Source organism: Oenanthe melanoleuca, linkage group LGE22 (assembly GCF_029582105.1).
Source record: "Oenanthe melanoleuca isolate GR-GAL-2019-014 linkage group LGE22, OMel1.0, whole genome shotgun sequence".
In the NCBI taxonomy this organism is placed as follows: domain Eukaryota; kingdom Metazoa; phylum Chordata; class Aves; order Passeriformes; family Muscicapidae; genus Oenanthe; species Oenanthe melanoleuca.
The window spans coordinates 2,691,180-2,717,582 of NC_079363.1; the positions used below are offsets into that span (position 1 = coordinate 2,691,180).

Below are 26,403 nucleotides of genomic sequence, written 5' to 3' on the forward strand. Positions count from 1 at the left end.
GAAGCTCAGAAGCACCAGAGACAGGATTTGTGTAAAATAAATCATCTCTTTATTTGAGGTTGTGTGTCTAGGACGGGTTCTAAACCCTCCTGTCATGTCCAAGAGGATTTTCCCCCTACTATGAATGAAATGGCAACAAAAACGGCAGGTACAGGAGTTGGAATAGACAAAAAACCGAGATGTGGCACCTGGGACCTTCTTCAGAAGGATTCTGTGGTGCCATCCAGGGAAAGCTCTTCCTGCTCAGCACAAGCAGAATCGCACCCAGGAATAATTACTATTTAGTAATAACAATAATAAAAACAACAATCCAGCTTGCTCCCCCCTCCGAGTCCAACTTGATTCCTAAGGCACAGATCCCAACTCCTCCCGTTGCCCGCCCGGGGCCACCGCAAGCCACGATCCCCCCGGACGGGAGGAGCCCCACGGTCACCATCCTCCTCCTCGCCGGAATTTCCCGCCCCGATTCCCCATCTGAGGAGGCGCATCTACGTTTTTAATGCCCGATGTGAACTGAAGAGGCTCTGGCTGGAGCCGGGATGGGGAGGACGAGCAGCGACATCCGAGGAGCATCCGAGGGGCGTCCCCGCCACGACCGCTGCGATTCGGGGTCCGCGGGGCGCCGCCGCCTCCCAAAGGCACGGGGGTCAGTTCAGGGCAGCCACGAAATGCAGCATATTTAAGGCTTTCACCTCTTAAATTCAAGCGAACGAGGAAGTTTTTTTTTTTTTGGATCCTGGTTTCCTGAGCGTGGCCGGGGGCTCCGCTCCCCTTTAGGTGAAGGACCAGAGCTGGTGCGGGTCCGTGAGGTCGCAGGGAACGAGCGCCGGGTGCTTCCCCCGGGCCGTCAGACACAGCCCCGAGGCCAAGCTCTTGATCAGCCGGTTCTGCCGAGAAACAACCAGGAGATCAGCGAGCGACCGCGGGATGCGCCGGGGGGGAAGCAGCGCCGGGGGAGCAGCGGTGGCACCGTGCGGGGGGGCGATGCCCGGGGCGGAGGGGTCGCCTCACCTGTGCCAGCTCCCACTCCTCGCTGGCGGGCACCCGGCCGGGCTTCCCTCGGAACTGGCACTCGCCCAGCTCGGCCGCGCCCGCGGCCGCTCGCAGGCACAGCTCCTTGCCGATGTTGTGGCGCAGCTCCCGCTGGCTCGTGTACTCAAAGTACTGCGGGGAGAGCCAAGCGGGGCCGTCACTGCCGCGCCCCGGGAGATGAACCCCGGGGGGAATGACGGGGAAATGATGGGGGCGGTTTGGGGGCCCACCTGGTTGCCCCCCAGCCCGTGGCAGGGGTACATGATGAGAGGTTTCCCACCGTGGTTGTTCTCCCCGACGTCCAGGCAGCTCTTGGTGCCATCATTTTTTATCTGTGAGGGGAAGAGAAGTGTTGGGAGGGGAAAAGAACGGGGAGAGAAATGAGGGAGAGAAGAGAAAGGGGAAGAGAGGGGGAAAGGGAGGGGAAAGGCGGAGGGGAGGAGAGGGGGGGAAAAGACGAGGCAGGAGTGAGGAAAAAGGTGGGGAGAGCTCAGAGGAGCCGGGGTAGGACCCGCCTCGCGTTTGGCTGTGCAGGGCTCTGGGTTATTGCTGTGCAAACACGACCCCGGCTCGCAGCGCCGGGTCCGGGTCCCGTGTCCTTTCCAGGACACGAGGAACGCCCGAGCCACCGCCTCGGGCACACGCAGCCGAAGGAAAGCCGCCAGGGCTGAGTTTCAGCAAATAAAGGTGAATGAAAAGAGCTGGATGGGAGCCAGCACCCTGCACCCGGCTGTCACCGGCCGTGCCTGCTGCTGTCACATCAGCCTGGCTGAGGAGGGGCAGACTCAGGATCCAGGGAAAGGGCTTTTCCAGCAGCTCATCCTCGGGGGTGGAGCCGGAGCCCCTCACCCTGTCCCGATTCCCTCAGGGATGGAGCCGGAGCCCCTCACCCTGTCTCGATTCCCTCAGGGATGGAGCCGGAGCCCCTCGCCCTGTCCCGATTCCCTCAGGGATGGAGCCGAAGTTCCCATCCTGTCTGTCCCGATTCCCTCAGGGATGGAGCCGGAGCCCCTCACCCTGTCTGTCCCGATTCCCTCAGGGATGGAGCCGAAGTTCCCATCCTGCCTGTCCCGATTCCCTCAGGGATGGAGCTGGAGCTCCACATCCCGCCCCCAGCTCAGGTTTTCCAGCCCTCCCTGCGCCAGGACGGTGTTTGGGGCTCAGGAACTTCTCGGCTCCTGCTCTGAGTTTAACCCAAGTCCACGTCCCCGTGGGTTCCCCACTCTGGAACTCAGCCCAAACCCGCTCTGCCGGATTCCAGCTTAGCCGGAGCCCAAACCGGTGACAGATGAGGTGACAGACGCGGTGACCGGTGACAAACGTGGCAGCTCTAACCCCGCCCCTGTTCAGTGCAAACCCAAACCCAACCTTCGGGCACTTCCCCTCCTCGTTGTTCTCAGCCCGAGGCCCCCCTCGGCAATGCCCCCCAAAATCCGGCAAACTCACCGCTCCGTAGAACGTGGGGGTCAGGTCGGGCACGAACATCTCGGGGTAGACGTTCTGCAGGTACCAGGTGAAATTCCTGCAGTGCAGCCGCTCCCGCAGCCTGCGCCGCTCGGTGATGTCACCAAACGTCTTCTGTCATCCAGAAAATTGAACTCGCTTCAGAAAACAGCAGGGAAAATCCCCAGAAAACCCTTTCTGAACTGGGGGTCACCCCAGCTTTGTCATCATCCCTCATGGTGTGACCACCACCACGGGGGGGGTCACCCGGCAGGTACCCACGGGATCCACCAAGAGCTCGGAGATATTTTGGCACAAAGTTTCGGTATTATGGAAAAAAACAAAACAAAACAAAAACAAACAAAAAAACCAAAAAAAAAAACCAAAAAAACCCCACTTTTGGCTATTTCTGTAGCCACAGCTACCACCCGTGTGTGGTTTCCCACCCTCTCCCCCTGCTCAGGTGGAGCCCCCAGCGGGACCAGCAGCCCCCCCAGCGGGACCAGCACCTCTCTGGCCATCTGCGAGGCTTGCTGGTTGCGGCGGTAGAAGATCTCCTTGTAATCGTCCATCCAGACCTCGGCCAGGCGCACCTGGTTCCGGGAGATCACCTGGGTGCCCTTGGGGAAGGTGTGGGGGCTCTTGGAGCGGAACACGTGGCCCACGACGGAGCAGGGGATGATCTCCACCTGTCCCCCGCACTGCCACACCTGCGGGGAAGCCACACCTGAGGTGGGGGGGTCCAGCCCCCGGGCCCCCCGATAGGGAACTGCCTGGAGGTGCCTTCGAAGGCGACGCCCCCGTCCTTACCCTGAAGGACATTTCCACGTTCTCACCCCCCCAAATCTCCATCTGGTCGTCGTAGGAGCCGATGTGCTCGAAGTAGGACCTGGAGATGGCAAAGAGGCCACCTGCGAAGGTCGGGGATCTGCGGGGGCCAAAGGAAGGGCAGAAATCTGAGTTTTGGGACATCACAGCCCCAAAATCAGAGTCCCCCTCCATCCAGCTGCGGTGGCTTTGGTGGACAGGCCGGGCCTGGCTGCTGGGAGGGGACAGAGGTGACGGCGTGACACGGAGGGGCCTCGCTGCCGGCTGGACACAAAGGGAAAAGAGGATATAGTTACCACAAACCTGTCGCCAAAAAAAGAGGGAGGTCAGAGCTCGGTGCCCCAATCCCTCCCCCCGCTTCCCTAATCTTTTCCATCTGAGGCTGGAACAGAACCTCGCTTTTATTCAGGAAAAAGAATAAACCCCAAGGGTTCGCTGAGCTGCTGGAGACGCGGCCCCGCCGGGAGCCGAGAGCCCGGCTGGAGGTGAAAAGAGCCTTTATTGGGACCGGAGCGTCTCCCAGGTGACCCGTGCACAAAGGCGGCCCCGCGGCCGGGCTGGGGCTGCGCCAGGCGGGGTGTCCGGTGTCTCCCCGCGGGAGCGCCCGGCTGGTCCTGGAAAACCACTCAGACTCTCTGTGCGTGTAAAACAGAGGGATAAAAATGTTGGTGCAGCCTGATCCACAGGTGACTGGTTCTGTGCGGGGGCATCTGGGAGCGAGAAGGTGCAGACAGCAATTAAACCCTTAATGAGCCACTCGGCCCGAGGCGATTCCAAGGTCCGTGTTCCCCAAGCCCCAGGTGAGGTTTGTCCTCCACCATCCCCCATCTCTGACCATGCCCGGGCACAAATTCCCTGAGATCTCCCATGCCAAGAATCCCAGGGGAGAACCGTGCTGGGCAGGGGCAGCAGCACCCACCCACCAACACCAAGGTCACCACAGATTTGCTGGAAAAAAGAGCAAACCCAGCTGGACGGAGCGCCCCGTGCTGGGCTTACTTGATGGGGAAGGTCTCGTCCTTCCTGCGCTGCCTCTCCCGGGCAGGAATGACCTCCCAGCCGAAAGTCAGGCTCCAGTCGAAGTTGCCCCGGCTGTGCTGCTTCCCGTTCTGCACGGGCTTGGAGAACTCGAAGGTGTTGAGGTCGATGGTGGCGATGTCGGGGCTCACGACAGCCGTGGGTTCCTCGGCGATGCGCGACAGGAGCGGCTCCAGCCACCCGTGGAAACACTCGCCTGGGACACGGGGCAGGGTTGGAGCGGGGACAGCGCCGCCCGCACAGCGGGGGCACGCGGGGTGTCACGGGTGGGCACTCACAGTGGGCATCCAGGAAGGTCAGCACCTCCCCGCTGGCCACGCTGGCCCCCAGCAGCCGCGCCGTGATGAGCCCCTTGCGCTCCCGCTGCCGCACCACGCGCACGATCTGCAGCTGCTCCACGTAGCGATCCAGCTCCTCCTTCAGGTACTCTGCGGGTGGGAAGAGCGTCCGGATCCATCAGGGAGGCGGGTGTCAGTCCCTGCAGCCCCCCATCCCATCCCATCCCATCCCATCCCATCCCATCCCATCCCATCCCATCCCATCCCATCCCATCCCATCCCATCCCATCCCATCCCATCCCATCCCATCCCATCCCATCCCATCCGCTGCTGCTCGGGCCCTGCAGTTGGGTTTGGGTTCAGGGACACCTGAGCCTTTGCCCCAAACCCAAGTGTATTTTCGGCTAAAGAAAAGGAGCTTTGTCATGGTCTAATCTCTCCCTGGAGAGGGACTGGGGCGCTGACAGGGTGAGGAGGGCACATCCCTGTGCTCGACGTGTCCCCAGACCAAGCTGTTACTGAGGTCACCAGAGGAACCCGGGATTTCTTGGCAGATGCAGCCAAGCCAGGAGCTGGGAATGGCCAAGTGAGAGCCGGGACTCCCAGAAAACCGTCCTGGGAAGGGAACCCGAGTCCAACCCACGTCCATCCACGGTGGGAGTCGAGTTTTGGGGCAATGAAACCCTGGGGTACAGCGAGGTTCCTGCTCCTCGGGAGCCCGTGGGTGGAAAGGGAGAATTTATCTGGGGCAAGGGCAGAGTCCACTCCTCGCAGCGCCCCGACACTGAACCCCGGGTTAATGAGCTCTGGGTGCTAATTAACGAGGGAGGCTGAGGGTGGTGGTTTGTGGGGCACGCGGTTAACCCAGGGCTGGGTTAACAGCGGTGCTGGGGAAGGGAAAATCCCAGGGGTGCTCCGGGGTGGGTGTGAGATGGAAAATCCCAGGGGTGCTCCGGGGTGGGTGTGAGATGGAAAATCCCAGGGGTGCTCCGGGGTGGGTGTGAGATGGGATATCCCAGGGGTGCTCCGGGAGCGGCTTTGAGGGATCCCTGCATGCTGGGAGCATCAGCCACTTCTCCGAGTGCCTCAGAGCTGCTGCTTCCAGGCTTGGAGAGGGGCTTGGCATCCCCTGCATCCTGCCAGGGCTCCCACACCCGTCTGATCCCACATCCTGCCACGGATCCTGCCTTCCTCTGGGCCCCAGATCCCAAACCCCAGCACCCTCGCAGCTCCTCCTGCACCCCTCTTGCTCCAACATCCCATCACAGCTTGTCCTGCCCTCCCCGGCATCCACATCCCGCATGGTTCCAGAATCCCTCTGACCCTGCATCCCACCACAGCTCCTGCATCCCTCTGACCCCACATCCCACCACAGCTCCTGCATCCCTCTGACCCCACATCCCACCACAGCTCCTGCATCCCTCTGACCCCACATCCCATCACAGTTCCTGCATCCCCCTGACCCCACATCCCACCACAGCTCCTGCATCCCTCTGACCCCACATCCCACCACAGCTCCTGCATCCCCCTGACCCCACACCCGCCCTGGTTCCTGCCTCCCCCCGTCCCCCGTGTCCCCGTGGTCCCCACCCACCGTCCGTGCTGGCGTCATCCACCAGGATGACCTCCCGGAGCAGCCGAGCCGGGGACGAGTGCAGGACGCTGTAAACGGTCCGCAGCAGGGTGGACCAGGCCTCGTTGTGGAACACGATGACCACGCTGGTGGTGGGGAGGGGAGGGCAGCGCTTGAACTTCTGGTCGATGCACCTGGGGCACAGAATGGAGGGGGAGGGGGTGAAGGGCGAGGCACGACCCCCCGATATCCCCCCTCCCCAAAGCCCCCAGCGGGGGAGCAGCTCGGGCCCCTCTGGGCTCATCCCTGCTTTGATTCCCATTGATTTTGGTTGAGTGAGTCCCATTCCCGGCCTCCGTGTCCCCCCTTTGTCACCGCTACACCTGCTAAGCACGGATAATCGCCTGCCAGCGCGGGGGGCTGGATTCCTCCGTCCTTTCAAGGCTTTTTCCATCCCGAATTCCCCCCGTGTCTCCCCCATCCCATCCCCCCGCACGGGCAGGGCCGGGGGGGCCCCGCTTTAATCCGCAGCCCCCGGCCGAGGGCAGGCGGGGAAATCTCTGGAGCTTCCCCGTTTCCCTCCCCCCCACCCCAGCGGGGTCCGAGGCTGTTCCACTCCGCTAAGAAAAGAAAAAGTCTGAGCGCCGGAGCCGCTGGAATAAAGGAGGGAGAGGAGGGAAAGGCGGGGAGGTGCCGGAGCCACCGAGCAGGTACAGGAGACACAAAGAGCCTCTTGCCATTAAACCCGCCCCCAAAAGGGGCCAAATTAGGGAGAAATTATAATAAATGAATTCTCTTTTTTTTTCCAGCTCTGTCTCCATTCAATCCTCTGCCAGTGCTGGGTCACATCCTGGCCCCAGTCTGCTTCAACTTCCCCCGAAATGTAAGGGAGTGAGTGGGCAGATTTGAGGGGGTAACTCGCCAGATTTGAGGGGGTAACTCGCCCGATCTCGGGGGGTAACTCGCCCGATCTCGGGGGTCAGGGGCCCCGCGGTTCCCAGCCCGGCTCTCACTCGGGGGGGCGGCTGTCGGGGCCCAGCGCTCTCTGCAGCGAGATGCGGTCGCTGGCGAAGGCGTTGAAGCAATGCTTCTCATAACCCCGCTCCTTCTCCTTGGTCTCCTCGGGCGTCCAGCGATCCTTCTTGAAGGCTTTTCCGTCGGCCCCGGGGCTGGCGGGGTCCTGCGGGGGTCTCTCCATCAGCGGCCGCAGCTCGGCCGCCGTGTAGACGCCGGGCAGGCAGGAGCGGCCGCTGGGCAGCGGCTCCGGAGGCGGCTCCGGGGCCCCGATCTGCAGCCGCGGCATCGAGTCCCGCAGGTCCCGCACGGCGCCCAGCATCAGGTCCAGCACCTGCCCCTTGCCCTGCACGATGTTCCGCAGCCACGGCTCCTCGCCCGGCTCCTTGCTGCCCGCGTCCTTCTGGAGGATGAAGAGGAAGAGGACGAAGACGGCGCCCGCCAAGGCCACCTTCAAGGGGCTGTAGCGGCGGCGGAACAGCCTCATTTTGGGGTTTTTGGGTGGTTTTTGGAGGGTTCTCCGGGCTGGGCTGAGGGATTCAGGAGTGTGGGGGTTCGGGGTGCATCACGGTGCGCTGCTGGGCTCCTGTGACCTGGGGGAAGGAGAGACACCTGCAGTTAATTCGCGGGCTGGATGCATTCCCTTGATGTCAAAATAAAAATACTGAACTGAAGATATCACGTATATTTAAAATTATATTCTAAGATTATGTTGTACCTAAACAGAATATAAAAATAGAATCAAGTAATGGAATATTTTTGTTAAGGACCTTAAAGATCGTCCAGTCCAACCCCCTGCCACGGGCAGGGAACCTCCCACTAACGAGGTTAATAACAAAGAAAACATAATAATACAATAGCAACATAATCCATTAATATATTGGCATAAAGTAATATTAGTAACATATTAACATATTAATATTGCAATACAGCCTTAGTGATATATTAATATAGCAATATAATATTAGCAATATATTAATAAAAAGTTTGGCACAAGCTACACCTGTAAAATTCATTCACCCCCCCAGCCCTTCCAGCCCCTAAATCCATCCCAAAATTAAAACATCAAGAAAAATGCGGGTTAATAAATGCCGGAGGATGTGTCACCTCCCCACCACCACACACGAGACCCTCCAAAAGTTCCTTCTGAGACTGATCTGGAGGCTGCAGCCTCCCCTCGCACGCCGAAGTTAAAATAGAGCCAAAAATTTGCCAAAATCTTTTTGGCCGCGGGGAAAAGCCTTTTCCTGGGTATTTTCCTGCCTGCGAAGGAAAACTCGAGCAGACCATGCAGCGCTCCGGGTTCGGCTGAGTGGAGCAGCAGGCTCGGTGTCCGGTGCCGTGCCCGGTGCTGCGGCCACCGGCTGCTCGGTGCCAGCTCCCGAACTTGCCCCGGGCTCCGCCGGAGCCTCTGAGCTTCCCCCAAACTCCCCGCGGCTCCTCTTTGTGAGCCGCGGCCGCCGGAGCATGGACGAGCCCGGCGGGATCCATTCACCGCCATCTCCTCCTCCTCCTCCTCCACTTCGGGGTCCCCCCCCTTCCCCTGATTCCTTTTTTTCCCCCTTTTCTTTTCATTCTCTTGGAAATGGGGCGGGGAAGGGCACCTGCCACAACTTCAAGGCCGAGGAAGTTTGGGCTGGGGAGGAGGAGGCTCCCCGGGGTCCCCGCTTTGAGCGCCGCGGGATCAAAGCTGGACCACGCTTCACTGCCAAGGTCCCCGGCCCCATCCACGGAAAAGCAGAATCGGGGAAAAAAACCCCATCAATCCCTTCGTGTTTCCTGCTGTTTCCTCGGAATTCCTGCCCGAAGCTGAGCGAGGGTGCCCCCACCCCACTTGTGCCCCCCGAGGTTTCCACCGCACCGTGCTGCCGTACGGGGAGGGGAAAATCAACGGATTTTGGGGAACAAAAAACCCGTTTCCATCAACGCCACAACTCTCTGAGCTTTCTTCCTGCCACAAAGCTCGTTAGGTGTCGGTGCTAATTAAGCCCAGAGGGACCCTCAGGTATGCGGGGGGGCACAGGCCGTGCACAACAAGAGCGGCCCCTCCCAACCCCAATTCCTTCCCCTAAAGGGCCAAAAAGCCAAATACAAATAAAAAAATTCTCCCCGAAAGACTGGGGTGGATTTGGCACAGAGCTTCTTGTTCTGAGCTCTCTGCTACCTGCCCTGAGAAATCCCCGGAGAATTCTGCTCCATCCCATCCCGAAAATCCAGCGCTGCACGGGACTGGCCTGCACCTTGGAAAAACAGCATCGAAATGACCCGGGGACCTTCCTGGGGTCAGAAAAGGGGAAAAGGGCTCGGTGGGAATTCGAGGAGCAGCCCCCGTGGTGTGAGAGGGAGGGATGGTGGGGAAACAGAGATATACTGGATATACACTGGAGATATAGTGGAAGAAAAAAAAGCAAAATAAATAAAATACAAGTGAATTGACACCGACACCGCCGCAAGGCGAGGTGGCCACCGGCTCTACGTGGCAGCGAGCCACGATGACATCGGGAGGGGCAGGAACTGGGGAAAGTCAAGAGCGGGAAGGGGGGCGCGGCGGGGGAAAGTGGGGTCGGTCCCGGGGGGATTCAGGGCCAGGGGGAGGAACAGGGAGCTGGCAGGAAGGGGGATCCTGTCGGGCTCCCCCCGTGCAGGTGCTGCCCTCTCCCCTGGGGATGAGCCCCGGGGTCCTGGAGCCGCTCCCGGGGGTGGGAGGTGGGGGCGTGCGAGGGTCTCTGCCCCGCCGGGGACCCTGGGGTGCCCCACGGGGGTGACAGGGGCTGGGTGCCCCCACTGCCCTGCCCGGAATTGCTGCAGCCCCTGGAGCCGCTGGGCTGCTCTGGGGGCTCCATCCGGATCCCCCACCCCGGGGGGCTCCATCCCAGGACCACCTGACTCCCCTTCCATGGAGGGTCTCTGCACCGGGACCCCCGAGCACCCAACCCAGGAGGTTCCTCCCCAGGACCACCCTGCTCCCCCCGGGAACCTCCTGTCTCCCTGTCGTGCAGGGGGGGGGTCCAGACCAGCACCTCCAGACCCCCTTACCGCGGCGGGGGCTCCACACCGGGACCCCCGGACCCCTTCCCTGAGGCAAGGACTTCACACCGGGACCCCCAGACCCCCTTACCGCAGAGAGGGGCGCAGCACCACGACCCCCGGGATCACCGGACCCTTTCCCTGGGGCGAGGGCCGCGCACCGGGACCCCGGGACCCCCTTCCCCTGCACGAGCTCCTCCCGGCCCCCCCCAGATGCTCTTAGAGCTGAGGGGGGCTGAGACCCCGGTCCCCTCCCCTCTCACCGGCTCCACGGTGTCTGCGGTGCCGCAGGAGCGTCCGGGTGGGGCGGGGTCACCTGCGCTACCTGTTCCCCGCCCCCCGGGGCAGGTGCACGGGGCGGGACCGCCGCGTTCCTAAAGCCTGGGCCAGGAAAATGCTGGGTCCTAGAGATACCTGGAAACAGAGTATCAGAGAACAGGGGAAACGCCGGGTCCTGGAGGTGTTTGAACAGGGAAACGCCGGGTCCTGGAAGTGCCTGAACAGGGAAACGCCGGGTCCTGGAGGTGTCTGAACAGAGGAAACGCCGGGTCCTGGAGGTGTCTGAACAGGGAAACGCCGGGTCCTGGAGGTGCCTGAACAGAGGAAACGCCGGGTCCCGGAAGTGCCTGAACAGGGGAAAACGCCGGGTCATGGAGGTGTCTGAACAGGGATAAATGCCGGGTCCTGGAGACACCTGAACAGGGAAACGCCGGGTCCTGGGGGTGTCTGAACAGGGAAAACGCCGGGTCCTGGAAGTGCCTGAACAGGGAAAACGCCGGGTACCGGAGGCGTCTGAACAGGGAAACGCCGGGTCCCGGAGGTGTCTGAACAGGGGAAAACGCCGGGTCCCGGGGGTGTCTGAACAGGGGAAAACGCCGGGTCCTGGAGGTGCCTGAACAGGGAAAACGCCGGGTCCTGTAGATACCTGAACAGGGGAAAACGCCGGGTCCTGGAGATACCTGAACAGGGGAAAACGCCGGGTCCTGGAAGTACCTGAACAGGGGAAAACGCCGGGTCCTGGAAGTGCCTGAACAGGGGAAAACGCCGGGTCCTGGAAGTGCCTGAAAAGGGGAAAACGCCGGGTCCTGGAAGTGCCTGAACAGGGAAACGCCGGGTCCTGGAAGTGTCTGAACAGGGAAAACGCCGGGTTCCGGAGGCACCTGAACAGGGAAACGCCGGGTCCTGGAAGTGCCTGAACAGGGAAAACGCCGGGTCCTGGAGGTGTCTGAACAGGGAAAACGCCGGGTCCTAGAGATACCTGAACAGGAGAAAACGCCGGGTCCTGGAGGTGTCTGAACAGGGAAACGCCGGGTCCTGGAGGTGTCTGAACAGGGATAAACGCCGGGTCCTGGAGGTGTCTGAACAGGGATAAATGCCGGGTCCTGGAGATACCTGAACAGGGAAAACGCCGGGTCCTGAAAGTGCCTGAACAGGGAAACGCCGGGTCCCGGAGGCACCTGAACAGGGAAAACGCGGGTCCTGGAAGTGCCTGAACAGGGAAACGCCGGGTCCTGGAAGTGCCTGAACAGGGAAAACGCCGGGTCCCGGAGGCACCTGAACAGGGAAACGCCGGGTCCCGGAGGTGTCTGAACAGGGGAAAACGCCGGGTCCCGGTGGTGTCTGAACAGGGGAAAACGCCGGGTCCCGGTGGTGTCTGAACAGGAGAAACGCCGGGTCCTGGAAGTGCCTGAACAGGGAAAACGCCGGGTCCTAGAGATACCTGAACAGGGGAAAACGCCGGGTCCCGGGGGTGTCTGAACAGGGAAAACACCGGGTCCTGGAAGTGTCTGAACAGAGGAAACGCCGGGTCCTAGAGATACCTGAACAGGGGAAAACGCTGGGTCCTGGAAGTGTCTGAACAGGGGAAAACGCCGGGTCCTGGAGGTGTCTGAACAGGGGAAAACGCCGGGTCCTGGAGGTGTCTGAACAGGGGAAAACGCCGGGTCCTGGAGATACCTGAACAGGGGAAAACGCCGGGTCCTGGAAGTGTCTGAACAGGGATAAACGCCGGGTCCTGGTGGTGTCTGAACAGGGATAAACGCCGGGTCCTGGAGATACCTGAACAGGGGAAAACGCCGGGTCCTGGAAGTGCCTGAACAGGGAAAACGCCGGGTCCTGGAAGTGCCTGAACAGGGAAAACGCCGGGTCCTGGAGGTGTCTGAACAGGGGAAAACGCCGGGTCCCGGGGGTGTCTGAACAGGAGAAACGCCGGGTCCTGGAAGTGCCTGAACAGGGAAAACGCCGGGTCCTAGAGATACCTGAACAGGGGAAAACGCCGGGTCCTGGAGATACCTGAACAGGGAAACGCCGGGTCCTGGAAGTGTCTGAACAGGGAAACGCCGGGTCCTGGAGGTGTCTGAACAGGGGAAAACGCCGGGTCCTGGAAGTGCCTGAACAGGGAAACGCCGGGTCCTGGAAGTGCCTGAACACGGGAAAACGCCGGGTCCTGGAAGTGCCTGAACAGGGGATAAACGCCGGGTCCTGGAGGTGTCTGAACAGGGATAAACGCCGGGTCCTGGAGGTGTCTGAACAGGGATAAACGCCGGGTCCTGGAGGTGTCTGAACAGGGATAAACGCCGGGTCCTGGAGATACCTGAACAGGGGAAAACGCCGGGTCCTGGAAGTGTCTGAACAGGGAAAACGCCGGGTCCTGGAAGTGCCTGAACAGGGAAACGCCGGGTCCTGGAAGTGCCTGAACAGGGAAACGCCGGGTCCTGGAGGTGTCTGAACAGGGATAAATGCCGGGTCCTGGAGATACCTGAACAGGGAAACGCCGGGTCCTGGAGGTGTCTGAACAGGGGAAAACGCCGGGTCCCGGTCGTGTCTGAACAGGAGAAACGCCGGGTCCTGGAAGTGCCTGAACAGGGGAAAACGCCGGGTCCTGGAAGTGCCTGAACAGGGAAAACGCCGGGTCCTGGAGGTGTCTGAACAGAGGAAAACGCCGGGTCCTAGAGATACCTGAACAGGGGAAAACGCCGGGTCCTGGAGATACCTGAACAGGGGAAAACGCCGGGTCCTGGAGATACCTGAACAGGGGAAAACGCCGGGTCCTGGAGGGGTCTGAACAGGGGAAAACGCCGGGTCCCGGAGGTGTCTGAACAGGGATAAACGCCGGGTCCTGGAAGTGCCTGAACAGGGAAACGCCGGGTCCCGGTGGTGTCTGAACAGGGGAAACGCCGGGTCCTGGAAGTGTCTGAACAGGGAAAACGCCGGGTCCTGGAAGTGCCTGAACAGGGAAAACGCCGGGTCCTAGAGATACCTGAACAGGGGAAAACGCCGGGTCCCGGTCGTGTCTGAACAGGAGAAACGCCGGGTCCTGGAAGTGCCTGAACAGGGGAAAACGCCGGGTCCTGGAAGTGCCTGAACAGGGGAAAACGCCGGGTCCTGGAGGTGTCTGAACAGAGGAAACGCCGGGTCCTAGAGATACCTGAACAGGGGAAAACGCCGGGTCCTGGAGATACCTGAACAGGGGAAACGCCGGGTCCTGGAGGTGTCTGAGGGAAAACGCCGGGTCCTGGAGGTGTCTGAACAGGGGAAAACGCCGGGTCCCGGAGGTGTCTGAACAGGGATAAACGCCGGGTCCTGGAGATACCTGAACAGGGGAAAACGCCGGGTCCTGGAGGTGTCTGAACAGGGAAACGCCGGGTCCTGGAGGTGTCTGAACAGGGATAAACGCCGGGTCCTGGAAGTGTCTGAACAGGGATAAATGCCGGGTCCTGGAGATACCTGAACAGGGAAACGCCGGGTCCTGGGGGTGTCTGAACAGGGAAAACGCCGGGTCCTGGGGGTGTCTGAACAGGGAAACGCCGGGTCCTGGAAGTGCCTGAACAGGGAAACGCCGGGTCCTGGAGGTGTCTGAACAGGGGAAACGCCGGGTCCTGGAAGTGCCTGAACAGGGAAAGCGCCGGGTCCTGGAAGTGTCTGAACAGGGGAAAACGCCGGGTCCTGGAGGTGTCTGAACAGGGATAAACGCCGGGTCCTGGAGGTGTCTGAACAGGGATAAACGCCGGGTCCTGGAGATACCTGAACAGGGAAACGCCGGGTCCTGGAAGTGCCTGAACAGGGAAAACGCCGGGTCCTGGAAGTGTCTGAACAGGGGAAAACGCCGGGTCCTGGAGGGGTCTGAACAGGGAAAACGCCGGGTCCTGGAAGTGCTTGAACAGGGAAACGCCGGGTCCTGGAAGTGTCTGAACAGGGATAAACGCCGGGTCCTGGAAGTGTCTGAACAGGGATAAATGCGGGGTCCTGGAGATACCTGAACAGGGAAACGCCGGGTCCTGGAGGTGTCTGAACAGGGATAAACGCCGGGTCCTGGAAGTGTCTGAACAGGGATAAACGCCGGGTCCCGGAGGCACCTGAACAGGGAAGCGCCGGGTCCCGGAGGTGTCTGAACAGGGGAAAACGCCGGGTCCCGGTGGTGTCTGAACAGGGGAAAACGCCGGGTCCCGGTGGTGTCTGAACAGGAGAAACGCCGGGTCCTGAAAGTGCCTGAATAGGGGAAAACGCCGGGTCCTGGAAGTGCCTGAACAGGGAAACGCCGGGTCCTGGAGGTGTCTGAACAGAGGAAACGCCGGGTCCTAGAGATACCTGAACAGGGGAAAACGCCGGGTCCTGGAGATACCTGAATAGGGGAAAACGCCGGGTCCTGGAAGTGCCTGAACAGGGAAACGCCGGGTCCTGGAGGTGTTTGAACAGGGAAACGCCGGGTCCTGGAAGTGTCTGAACAGGGGAAAACGCCGGGTCCTGGAGGGGTCTGAACAGGGGAAAACGCCGGGTCCTGGAGGTGTCTGAACAGGGGAAAACGCCGGGTCCTGGAAGTGCCTGAACAGGGAAACGTCGGGTCCTGGAAGTGCCTGAACAGGGGAAAACGCCGGGTCCTGGAAGTGCCTGAACAGGGAAAACGCCGGGTCCTGGAAGTGTCTGAACAGGGGAAAACGCCGGGTCCTGGAGGGGTCTGAACAGGGAAAACGCCGGGTCCTGGAAGTGCTTGAACAGGGAAACGCCGGGTCCTGGAAGTGTCTGAACAGGGATAAACGCCGGGTCCTGGAAGTGTCTGAACAGGGATAAATGCGGGGTCCTGGAGATACCTGAACAGGGAAACGCCGGGTCCTGGAGGTGTCTGAACAGGGATAAACGCCGGGTCCTGGAAGTGTCTGAACAGGGATAAACGCCGGGTCCCGGAGGCACCTGAACAGGGAAGCGCCGGGTCCCGGAGGTGTCTGAACAGGGGAAAACGCCGGGTCCCGGTGGTGTCTGAACAGGGGAAAACGCCGGGTCCCGGTGGTGTCTGAACAGGAGAAACGCCGGGTCCTGAAAGTGCCTGAATAGGGGAAAACGCCGGGTCCTGGAAGTGCCTGAACAGGGAAACGCCGGGTCCTGGAGGTGTCTGAACAGAGGAAACGCCGGGTCCTAGAGATACCTGAACAGGGGAAAACGCCGGGTCCTGGAGATACCTGAATAGGGGAAAACGCCGGGTCCTGGAAGTGCCTGAACAGGGAAACGCCGGGTCCTGGAGGTGTTTGAACAGGGAAACGCCGGGTCCTGGAAGTGTCTGAACAGGGGAAAACGCCGGGTCCTGGAGGGGTCTGAACAGGGGAAAACGCCGGGTCCTGGAGGTGTCTGAACAGGGGAAAACGCCGGGTCCTGGAAGTGCCTGAACAGGGAAACGTCGGGTCCTGGAAGTGCCTGAACAGGGAAAACGCCGGGTCCTGGAAGTGCCTGAACAGGGAAAACGCCGGGTCCCGGGGGTGTCTGAACAGGGAAACGCCGGGTCCTGGAGGTGTCTGAACAGAGGAAACGCCGGGTCCTAGAGATACCTGAACAGGGGAAAACGCCGGGTCCTGGAAGTGCCTGAACAGGGAAACGCCGGGTCCTGGAGGTGTCTGAACAGGGAAACGCCGGGTCCTGGAAGTGTCTGAACAGGGGAAAACGCTGGGTCCTGGAGGTGTCTGAACAGGGGAAAACGCCGGGTCCTGGAGGGGTCTGAACAGGGGAAAACGCCGGGTCCTGGAGGTGTCTGAACAGGGGAAAACGCCGGGTCCTGGAAGTGCCTGAACAGGGAAACGTCGGGTCCTGGAAGTGCCTGAACAGGGAAAACGCCGGGTCCTGGAAGTGTCTGAACAGGGAAAACGCCGGGTCCTGGAAGTGTCTGAACAGGGGAAAACGCCGGGTCCCGGTGGTGTCTGAACAGGGGAAAACGCCGGGTCCCGGGGGTGTCTGAACAGGGGAAAACGCCGGGTCCTGGAGGTGCCTGAACAGGGAAAACGCCGGGTCCTGTAGATACCTGAACAGGGGAAAACGCCGGGTCCTGGAGATACCTGAACAGGGGAAAACGCCGGGTCCTGGAAGTACCTGAACAGGGGAAAACGCCGGGTCCTGGAGATACCTGAACAGGGGAAAACGCCGGGTCCTGGAGGTGTCTGAACAGGGATAAATGCCGGGTCCTGGAGATACCTGAACAGGGGAAAACGCCGGGTCCTGGAGATACCTGAACAGGGGAAAACGCCGGGTCCTGGAGATACCTGAACAGGGGAAAACGCCGGGTCCTGGAGGTGTCTGAACAGGGGAAAACGCCGGGTCCTGGAGGTGTCTGAACAGGGGAAACGCCGGGTCCTGGAAGTGCCTGAACAGGGAAAACGCCGGGTCCTGGAAGTGCCTGAACAGGGATAAACGCCGGGTCCTGGAAGTGTCTGAAAGGGAAAACGCCGGGTCCTGGAGATACCTGAACAGGGGAAAACGCCGGGTCCTGGAAGTGCCTGAACAGGAGAAAACGCCGGGTCCTGGAAGTGCCTGAACAGGGAAAACGCCGGGTCCTGGAAGTGCCTGAACAGGGAAAACGCCGGGTCCTGGAAGTGCCTGAACAGGGAAACGCCGGGTCCTGGAAGTGCCTGAACAGGGATAAACGCCGGGTCCTGGAGGTGTCTGAACAGGGATAAATGCCGGGTCCTGGAGATACCTGAACAGGGAAACGCCGGGTCCTGGAGGTGTCTGAACAGGGATAAACGCCGGGTCCTGGAACTGTCTGAACAGGGATAAACGCCGGGTCCCGGAGGCACCTGAACAGGGAAACGCCGGGTCCCGGAGGTGTCTGAACAGGGGAAAACGCCGGGTCCCGGTGGTGTCTGAACAGGAGAAACGCCGGGTCCTGGAGGTGCCTGAACAGGGGAAAACGCCGGGTCCTGGAAGTGCCTGAACAGGGAAAACGCCGGGTCCTGGAGGTGTCTGAACAGGGAAACGCCGGGTCCTGGAAGTGTCTGAACAGGGATAAACGCCGGGTCCCGGTGGTGTCTGAACAGGGATAAACGCCGGGTCCTGGAAGTGCCTGAACAGGGGAAAACGCCGGGTCCTAGTGATACCTGAACAGGGGAAAACGCCGGGTCCCGGGGGTGTCTGAACAGGGGAAAACGCCGGGTCCTGGAGGTGTCTGAACAGAGGAAACGCCGGGTCCTAGAGATACCTGAACAGGGGAAAACGCCGGGTCCTGGAGATACCTGAACAGGGGAAAACGCTGGGTCCTGGAAGTGTCTGAACAGGGGAAAACGCCGGGTCCTGGAGGTGTCTGAACAGGGGAAAACGCCGGGTCCCGGAGGTGTCTGAACAGGGATAAACGCCGGGTCCTGGAGATACCTGAACAGGGGAAAACGCCGGGTCCTGGAGATACCTGAACAGGGGAAAACGCCGGGTCCTGGAAGTGTCTGAACAGGGGAAAACGCCGGGTCCTGGAGGTGTCTGAACAGGGAAACGCCGGGTCCTGGAGGTGTCTGAACAGGGATAAACGCCGGGTCCTGGGGGTGTCTGAACAGGGAAAACGCCGGGTCCTGGGGGTGTCTGAACAGGGAAAACGCCGGGTCCTGGAAGTGCCTGAACAGGGGAAAACGCCGGGTCCTGGAAGTGCCTGAACAGGGAAAACGCCGGGTCCTGGAAGTGCCTGAACAGGGAAAACGCCGGGTCCTGTAGATACCTGAACAGGGAAACGCCGGGTCCCGGAGGTGTCTGAACAGGGGAAAACGCCGGGTCCTGGGGGTGTCTGAACAGGAGAAACGCCGGGTCCTGGAGTGCCTGAACAGGGAAAACGCCGGGTCCTAGAGATACCTGAACTGGGGAAAACGCCGGGTCCTGGAAGTGTCTGAACAGGGAAAACGCCGGGTCCTAGAGATACCTGAACAGGGAAAACGCCGGGTACCGGAGGCACCTGAACAGGGAAAACGCCGGGTCCTGGAGGTGTCTGAACAGGGAAACGCCGGGTCCTGGAGGTGTCTGAACAGGGAAAACGCCGGGTCCTGGAGATACCTGAACAGGGAAAACGCCGGGTCCTGGAGATACCTGAACAGGGGAAAACGCCGGGTCCTGGAAGTGTCTGAGCAGGGATAAATGCCGGGTCCTGGAGATACCTGAACAGGGAAACGCCGGGTCCTGGAAGTGTCTGAACAGGGGAAAACGCCGGGTCCTGGAAGTGCCTGAACAGGGAAAAACGCCGGGTCCTGGAAGTGCCTGAACAGGGGAAAACGCCGGGTCCTGGAAGTGTCTGAACAGGGGAAAACGCCGGGTCCCGGAGGCACCTGAACAGGAGAAACGCCGGGTCCTGGAAGTGCCTCAACAGGGAAACGCCGGGTCCTGGAAGTGTCTGAACAGGGAAAACGCCGGGTCCTGGAAGTGTCTGAACAGGAAACGCCGGGTCCTGGAGGTGCCTGAACAGGGAAAACGCCGGGTCCTGGAGGTGTCTGAACAGGGAAACGCCGGGTCCTGGAGGTGTCTGAACAGGGAAAACGCCGGGTCCTGGAGATACCTGAACAGGGGAAAACGCCGGGTCCTGGAAGTGCCTGAACAGGGATAAATGCCGGGTCCTGGAAGTGTCTGAACAGGGGAAAACGCCGGGTCCCGGGGGTGTCCGAACAGGGAAAACGCCGCGTCCTGGAATTGTCTGTACAGGGGAAAACGCCGGGTCCTGGAAGTGTCTGAACAGGAGAAACGCCGGGTCCTGGAAGTGTCTGAACAGGGAAACGCCGGGTCCTGGGGGTGTCTGAACAGAGGAAACGCCGGGTCCTGGAAGTGTCTGAACAGGGAAACGCCGGGTCCTGGAGGTGTCTGAACAGAGGAAACGCCGGGTCCTGGAGGTGTCTGAACAGAGGAAACGCCGGGTCCTGGGGGTGTCTGAACAGGGAAACGCCGGGTCCTGGAAGTGCCTGAACAGGGAAACGCCGGGTCCTGGAAGTGCCTGAACAGGGATAAATGCCGGGTCCTGGAAGTGCCTGAAGAGGGAAACGCCGGGTCCTGGAAGTGCCTGAACAGGGGAAAACGCCGGGTCCTGGAGGTGTCTGAACAGGGATAAATGCCGGGTCCTGGAGGTACCTGAACAGGGAAAACGCCGGGTCCTGGAGATACCTGAACAGGGGAAAACGCCGGGTCCTGGAAGTGTCTGAACAGGGGAAAACGCCGGGTCCTGGAAGTGCCTGAACAGGGAAACGCCGGGTCCTGGAAGTGTCTGAACAGGGAAACGCCGGGTCCTGGAAGTGCCTGAACAGGGGAAAACGCCGGGTCCTGGAAGTGCCTGAACAGGGAAACGCCGGGTCCTGGAAGTGTCTGAACAGGGGAAAACGCCGGGTTCTGGAAGTGCCTGAACAGGGAAACGCCGGGTCCTGGAAGTGCCTGAACAGGGGAAAACGCCGGGTTCTGGAAGTGTCTGAACAGGGGAAAACGCCGGGTTCTGGAGGTGTCTGAACAGGGATAAACGCCGGGTCCTGGAGTTGTCTGAACAGGAGAAACGCCGGGTCCCGGGGGTGTCTGAACAGGAGAAACGCCGGGTCCCGGAGGTGTTTGAACAGGGAAACGCCGGGTCCCGGTGGTGCCCTGGCAGAGGAAACTCGGGTCCTGGAGGCATCCGAACAGGGAAACGCCGGGTCCCGGAGGTGTCTGTACACGAGAAACGCCGGGTCCCGCAGCTACCTGCTGGGGGAAATTGCCGGGTCCCGGAGGTGTCTGTACACGAGAAACGCCGGGTTTTGGAGGTGTCTGAACAGGGGAAACGCCGGGTCCCGGAGGTGTCTGCCGGGGGAAATTCCCGGGTCCAGGAGGTGTCTGCCGGGGGAAATTCCCGGGTCCCGGAGGTGTCTGCCCGTCCCGGGAATAACGCGGCGTCCTTGGGCCGCCCACTGGGCCCATGCCTGAAATGGCAGTGCTGCGCTGGGGACCAGTAAGGGACTGGCACTGGGGACACTGGGAGCTGCATGGGTAGGACCCCACGGGTGCTGGGACCAGTAAGGGACTGGCACTGGGCGTGCTGGGAGAAGCAGGGTGGGCACGGGCAAACCCCGAAGGGACGGGCCCGGGCGGGATCTATCACCCAGGCGAGGATTTTCCTTTGGCTCCGGCTCTGTGCGGAGGATTTGGGAGATTTGAGCTGGAGCAGAGCCAGGATTAATTTGGCTTATTTGGATATTAGCTGGAATATTAATTGGTTTTCAGGGTTGAAGTCTCCGGGGCACAAACACCCATCAGCCCCAAATTAAAGCGCTAATGAGCTGGAATAAGGTGCGAGGGGAAACTGAGGCACAGACTGGAGCCAACCCTCGCCCCACGATCCCCCCGGGGCCTCCATCGCCCTCCCCGGGGCTTTTCCGAGTTCATTTCGAAGCCGTCGCTCTCGCCCATTTCCTGCTTTGGAGGTTTCGCTCTTCGCTCAAACCCCGAAGGGGAAATTCCCTCCCCCAAATTTGCTGCTGCTCGAATTTCGGGCGCCGCCACTCTCAGCTCGACATCACCGCTGCCAGCGGCAGGGCCAGCACGGTCCTCAGCAGGGTAAGTCACTTTTGGGGGAAAGAGAAGCGTTTTGGAGTCCCAGGATGGGATTTTGGGCGCCCTGAACCCTCCCCGTTCCCCCGCGCCGGGTTCTGCCCCTCAGAAAATGGGAAATTCCCGAAAATGGGAATTCTGTGCTGCCAAATTGCTGCTTTTAATCGCAGCTTGGGAGAGGCTTTTTTGGGACATAAAAAACCTCCTGCAGCTTCTTCCTGGTGGCACCAGCGTGGGGGAAACGAGGAGTAGAGACCCGAAAAGCCCCGGCAGGGATGGAATGAAATCCATAACAAAAATCTTTCCAGGAGTGTTGTCGTCATACACCAATTAATAATTAATAATTAATTGGCGTCTTTATAGACGACTCTTAGGCAAAGCAGAACTTGAAATAGAGGTGGGGCTGGCTGCCTGGGGGGTGAAAAATATTTACTTTTGAGGTTTTAAGGAGGAGAGGAGCCCAAAGAGCCAAAACTGGGGTGAAGTTACCCCTCGGTGCGGGGCGAGCACCGCAATTCCCTGCGCTGGGAGCAAACCTTACCCTTGCCTCGGAGGTTTTCCCTGCTCCAGGTGCATTTCCTTCGGGATTTCTGCCATTTATCCCTCCCGGGGGATCCACAGCGTCAGAGGCGGTTCCATCCAGCCCTCCAGCCCAACCCCTAATTTGAGCCAGAGCTTAAATTTAACGCCGAGCTGAATCTTGCAGCGCTGAGCGGCAGCAAACCTGGAGGAGTTGACAGGAAGCCAGGCTGATTTTGCATATTTACGAACCTCTCAGATCCCCTTTGCAGATGGTTTGCAGATTTGTGCCCACCTTATTTATTATCTTTTCGCTCGGTAATAATTGGTGCAAGATGGGAAAAGTGGGAAGTTTAATCCATAATACAGCTGCTAGAGAGGGGACAAATGTGGGGAACGCAATTTTCCTCCATTATGCCAATATTGGTTAATTGATGCTGGGTGGTGCCTCCTGGAGTATTTTTGGGAGGAGAAGGGGCCGAGCAGCTCCAAAAAAGGGAATTGTGTCCCCACCCATGGAGGTCATTCCTTGGATGCGTTTGTAGTTGGGCGTTATTTGCTCTCATGCCCAAAAGCTTCAATCCTGTAGGTACTGAGATGGAAACACAACCTTTTCCAGGCAGATTTTTTAACTAAATGGGATTTTTGGGTTGTTTGGAGCTCTTGGAAGCTGTGGGGGAGAGGTGGCTCCTTTTAGGAAGAACCTTTTCTTTTTTATTTTTTTTTTTTTAATTTTTTTTTAATTTTTTATTTTTTTTTTCTGTATGAATTGACAGAATTGGGAATGTTTCTCTGTGCAGCCCCACCCACCTGCAGCACCTGATCCTCCCCATCCCAGCGCTCGGGGTGACCCTGGCAGCTCCTCCCTGCCTTTGGATGACAGCACTACCCAGGGGGTGGTTATTAATAATTGTCACTTTTGTCCCCAGGTGATTCCCGCCCCCCTGCCCTGCCCAGGTGCGATGGACATGCAGCAGGTGCTCCTGCAGCTCTGGGGGGAGGTGGCCAGGCTGCAGCAGCTGTGCTCGGAGCAGGCGAGGCTCCTCCGGAGCCTGAGGGCCAGGAAGGGGCCGGTCCTGGGTGAGTGGGGCCTGCGGGGATCCCGGGTGAAACATTTGGGTCATCCCCACCTTTATCCCGGCAGGGTCAATCCCATTTTTATCCCGGCAGGGTCATCCTCACCTTTATCCTGGAGGGATCACTCCCGTTTTTTATCCCGGCGGGGTCACTCCCGTTTTTTTATCCCGGCGGGGTCACTCCCGTTTTTTTATCCCGGCGGGGTCACTCCCGTTTTTTATCCCGGCGGGGTCACTCCCGTTTCTTCATCCCGGCAGGGTCACTCCCGTTTTTTATCCCGGCGGGGTCACTCCCGTTTTTTAATCCCGGCGGGGTCACTCCCGTTTTTTAATCCCGGCGGGGTCACTCCCGTTTTTTATCCCGGCAGGGTCAGTCCCTGGAGTTGGGGGGCACAGGGGTGCCCCAGGCTCCCGAGGGAGCTCCTCCAGCCCTCCCTGCTTGTCCTCAGTGTCCTTCCTCTGCTGCCCCGCGCTCAGAGGGGACGGGTGAGCTCTGCCAGCCCAGGGGTTCCCCAAGCCCAGCAGGAAAATGGAAAGGGGAAAAAAAACCCCAAACCCCTGCAACTGCCGGGAATGACATCTGTGCCTCGCTCTCTCCCAAAGACATCCCGGTGTCGCTGCCCGTGCAGTGCACGGAGGATGTGCCAGGGGACGGGCAGAGGTCACCCGAGAGCCGCCAGAAGCACCCGGGGGCCCTGACACCCCCCACATCCCCCCCGGAGGGCTCTGCTTGTCCCGTGGGGCAGCCCCGGGACACCAAGCGGCTCCTGCCCAGCCCTGGGAGCGGCGCTGGCGCCCGAGGAGCCGCAGCTTTGGGCAGCGCCGAGCGGGATGAGCCCACCCGGAGGAGCCGCTGGATCCTCCCGGTGCCCTGGGGAGGACGGAGAGCCCCCGGCAGCCCCGGGGAGCCGGAGACACCCAGCCCGGGGGCTGGGGGCTCCTCCCCAAACCCCCTGGATCTCCTGGAAGTCCCGGAGAAGGAAGATGCTGGCGGGGACGTGGCTCTGGTGGAGATCCGAGGGCCTGTGAAGGTAATTTGGGAGCCCGGCAGGGAATTGGGTCCATGCTGGGGTTAGAGCATCCTTCATCCTCTGCCTCAGCCCTGGACACACGGGAGGTGGGGCAGAGTGGGGTTATTCCCTTAGAAAGTCTCTGGGCACTCGAATTTCTGGTTCCAGGGGAATTGAGGTCGGGCTGTCCAGCCAGGACACCCTCACTGAGGCTGTGAGGATCCCTGGAGGGGTCACCGGGGGAAAAGCTCTCTCAACCTCCTTCCAATCTTCCACTTAAGCAGCTCCAAAGTATTTCCTTCTGATCTCCACACCCAAAACACATTTCCAAGTCATCCCAAACGATTCCCGTCATTCTGAAAGGATTTCTAAATTCTCCCTGAGCTCTGGCCCCTCAGGTCTCCTGGTGAAGCTTCACCCCAGGATCCCTGGGATGCCAAACTCATTTTCTTTCATTCCTTTTCCTAACGGAAACCTTTAAAAATTCTGTCATGGCTTCAGGGGCCGGGGATTCCCGGGGATAACTCCTGATTTTGGGCTGTATTTGGGAGGCAGTTTTTAAAGGAGAAGGGGGAAGCGGGGCAGTGTCTGTCACTCAGGTGACAATGGCCCAGGGACAGGTGACAAATGCGCTCCAGTTTGTCACTCAAAGCCAATTTTCCTCCTGGTTTGGCCCGTGGGAAGCGCTGGGGGAGGCTCTGGGGCCACACCAGGACTGTCCGGTGGGATTTGTGGAGCTCCAACTCCAGCCCAGCCGGTTTTGGACACAAAGAGGTGGGGTCAGGTTTTGGGGGCTGACCCTCCGGGGGTCTCTCTGCCCCCGAACCCCTCTTCTCCCCGCAGAGCTGCTGGAGCCCGGGCTGGGCGCTGGAGGAGGGGGCGCAGGGGGCTGACCCCGCCTGTGACCTGTGCCGGGAGATTCTCCCCGCGGGGCCGGCAGCGCACACGGAATATCCGAGCCACGTCCTGGCCCAGCTGGAGTAGGGCTCGTCCTCCCGACGGGAGATCCACGGATTTGCACCTGAGCCGCGGGACAGGCTCTGCACATTCCCAAATCGGACTCGGTGCCCTCTCCCAGCCCCGGCGCTCTGTGGCTGGTGAGGATTTTTGGGATCCTGCTGCTGCCTTGGACTGGGTTTCCACCTTCCCCATCCTTCCCCAGAGCTCTCAGATTTGCATCACGGGTGTGTTCTGGGTTATTGATCTCCGTGGGTATCGATGATATCCTGGAGGTGTGAGGGGGAGCTGCAGCTCCTGGAAAAGGGAATTCCTCAGAATTTGCCTTTGAGTGGAAATGAGTCTTCCATAAATAGTTAAGGATGTTTGGGAAGACACACGGGCGCTTTCTGGGAGTTTGGAAGGTTGAGTGGAGAATCTCAAGGCTTTTAAGGTCACTAAGAATTATTTTAATTCATTAACAGTAATTTGAGTGTTTTACAGCACTTCCATCAGTGGTATCCAATGTGTTTCCCAAAGGAATTGGCTGCAGCAGTGCGGAAATGAGGCACAAATTATGGATCAGCTCCAAATCAAATCCCTCTTTTCTGCTGGAAAAATCTCATCTCAGGTTTTTCTATTTTGCAAGTTTCTCCCAGAGTGGATTTGACATCTCCTGCTTGAGGAAACTTGTGTTAAAATGGAGAGCCAGGTTCTCCTGAAATTCCAGGGATCAGGAAGATTTGGGATCTCCAGCTCCAGCACAGAGAAATCAGGAGCCACATTAATGGATTTACTGGTGACAAACTTCTGTGTGTCCCCAGGGTCCCTGGAACCATTTTCCAAGACAAATCCCACAGCTTTGACCTTGGACTCTCCATCCACGTGGGTATTGGAGCTGCTTCCAGCCCTGGGTAGAACTGGGGCCTTTATTTCACTGAAAATGGGATTTTCTTGGGATTTTCTCCGGGATTTTCTTGGGATTTTCTCCGGGATTTTCTTGGGATTTTCTCCAGGATTTTCTTGGGATTTTCTCCAGGATTGTTTTGGGATTTTCTCTGGATTTTCTTGGGATTTTCTCCAGGTTTTATTGGGATTTTCTCCAAGTTTTCTCCACATCACAATGAACTTTCCCACCACCCTCTTCTGCTCCAAGATTCGTCCTGTGGCTCCTCAGATTTTTTTGGATTATTTGATCGGGTTTTATGCTCTTGTTAAGGGACAGACCCTCATTTCCCAGGTGAATCCCTGGAAGCTGGAACAAGGATTCCATCCATTTATTCCCATTGATTTGGAATAACCAACTGGATTTTTGCATCCCATTATTCCAACCAAATGGGTGGAAGGAGGAACCCAGCCGGGCTCTCCTCGCCCTGGAAAAGGAATTCCCAAAGCAGGAGCACGGATTTGTCAGGAGCCAAAGCTCCTGGTGTGGCTCTGCAGTGCCCAAAATGCCGTGGGAACCCCCCTGGCAGCATTTGGGGGGAGCCACGAGGGGATTTTGTGCTGATCCTCCCTCAGGACAGCAATGGAAGCTCTCGAGGACATTTTTATCTGGGGGGGAATTAATCCCCCTTCCAGCTGGGACACGGAGCCTTTTTGGCTCCAGCCTTTTGCAGGGCAGGAACGTGGCTCTGTCTCCAAAATAACTTTAATTGCAGGGTGCTGCGGGGCCCGTGGGTGGGGTGTGGTTTTGGGGTCGGGTTGGGCCCCGGGTGGGTGGGAGTTGTTTTGGGACAGGCAGATTCCCGTCAGGAGAGGTTGGAAAATGGGGATTGGGTGAATTCAGGGGTGAGGGTGCCCCGCTTGTGTTTTCTCCAAGCAGGTGCTGATGCTCCTGG

At 59.7% G+C, this 26,403-nt stretch overlaps 2 protein-coding genes across 4 annotated transcripts; one reads left to right on the top strand and one right to left on the bottom strand.

The window, feature by feature from the left end:
• Positions 1 to 26: 26 nt before the first annotated feature.
• GALNT6 (polypeptide N-acetylgalactosaminyltransferase 6) lies at positions 27 to 21,693 on the bottom strand. 3 transcript variants are annotated; one of them, XM_056515099.1, is made up of 11 exons: positions 21,563 to 21,693; positions 7,206 to 7,799; positions 6,214 to 6,386; positions 4,620 to 4,769; positions 4,303 to 4,537; positions 3,286 to 3,403; positions 2,985 to 3,185; positions 2,479 to 2,610; positions 1,263 to 1,364; positions 1,012 to 1,164; positions 27 to 887 (listed from the first exon to the last, which is right to left on the bottom strand). In XM_056515099.1, exons 2-11 carry the CDS (start codon positions 7,691 to 7,693, stop codon positions 774 to 776), a joined length of 1,866 nt encoding a protein of 621 aa, XP_056371074.1. In that variant the 5' UTR covers positions 7,694 to 7,799; positions 21,563 to 21,693; the 3' UTR covers positions 27 to 773. The 3 variants fall into 3 exon arrangements, with proteins under 3 accessions (XP_056371074.1, XP_056371072.1, XP_056371073.1); XM_056515097.1 differs by lacking the exon at positions 21,563 to 21,693 and adding an exon at positions 10,497 to 10,550; XM_056515098.1 differs by lacking the exon at positions 21,563 to 21,693 and adding an exon at positions 10,325 to 10,484.
• LOC130265800 (uncharacterized) lies at positions 20,595 to 26,228 on the top strand. Its single transcript, XM_056515119.1, has 4 exons — positions 20,595 to 21,027; positions 22,470 to 22,620; positions 23,220 to 23,647; positions 24,470 to 26,228. Exons 1-4 carry the CDS (start codon positions 20,746 to 20,748, stop codon positions 24,608 to 24,610), a joined length of 1,002 nt encoding a protein of 333 aa, XP_056371094.1. The 5' UTR covers positions 20,595 to 20,745; the 3' UTR covers positions 24,611 to 26,228.
• The last annotated feature ends 175 nt before the right edge of the window (positions 26,229 to 26,403 follow it).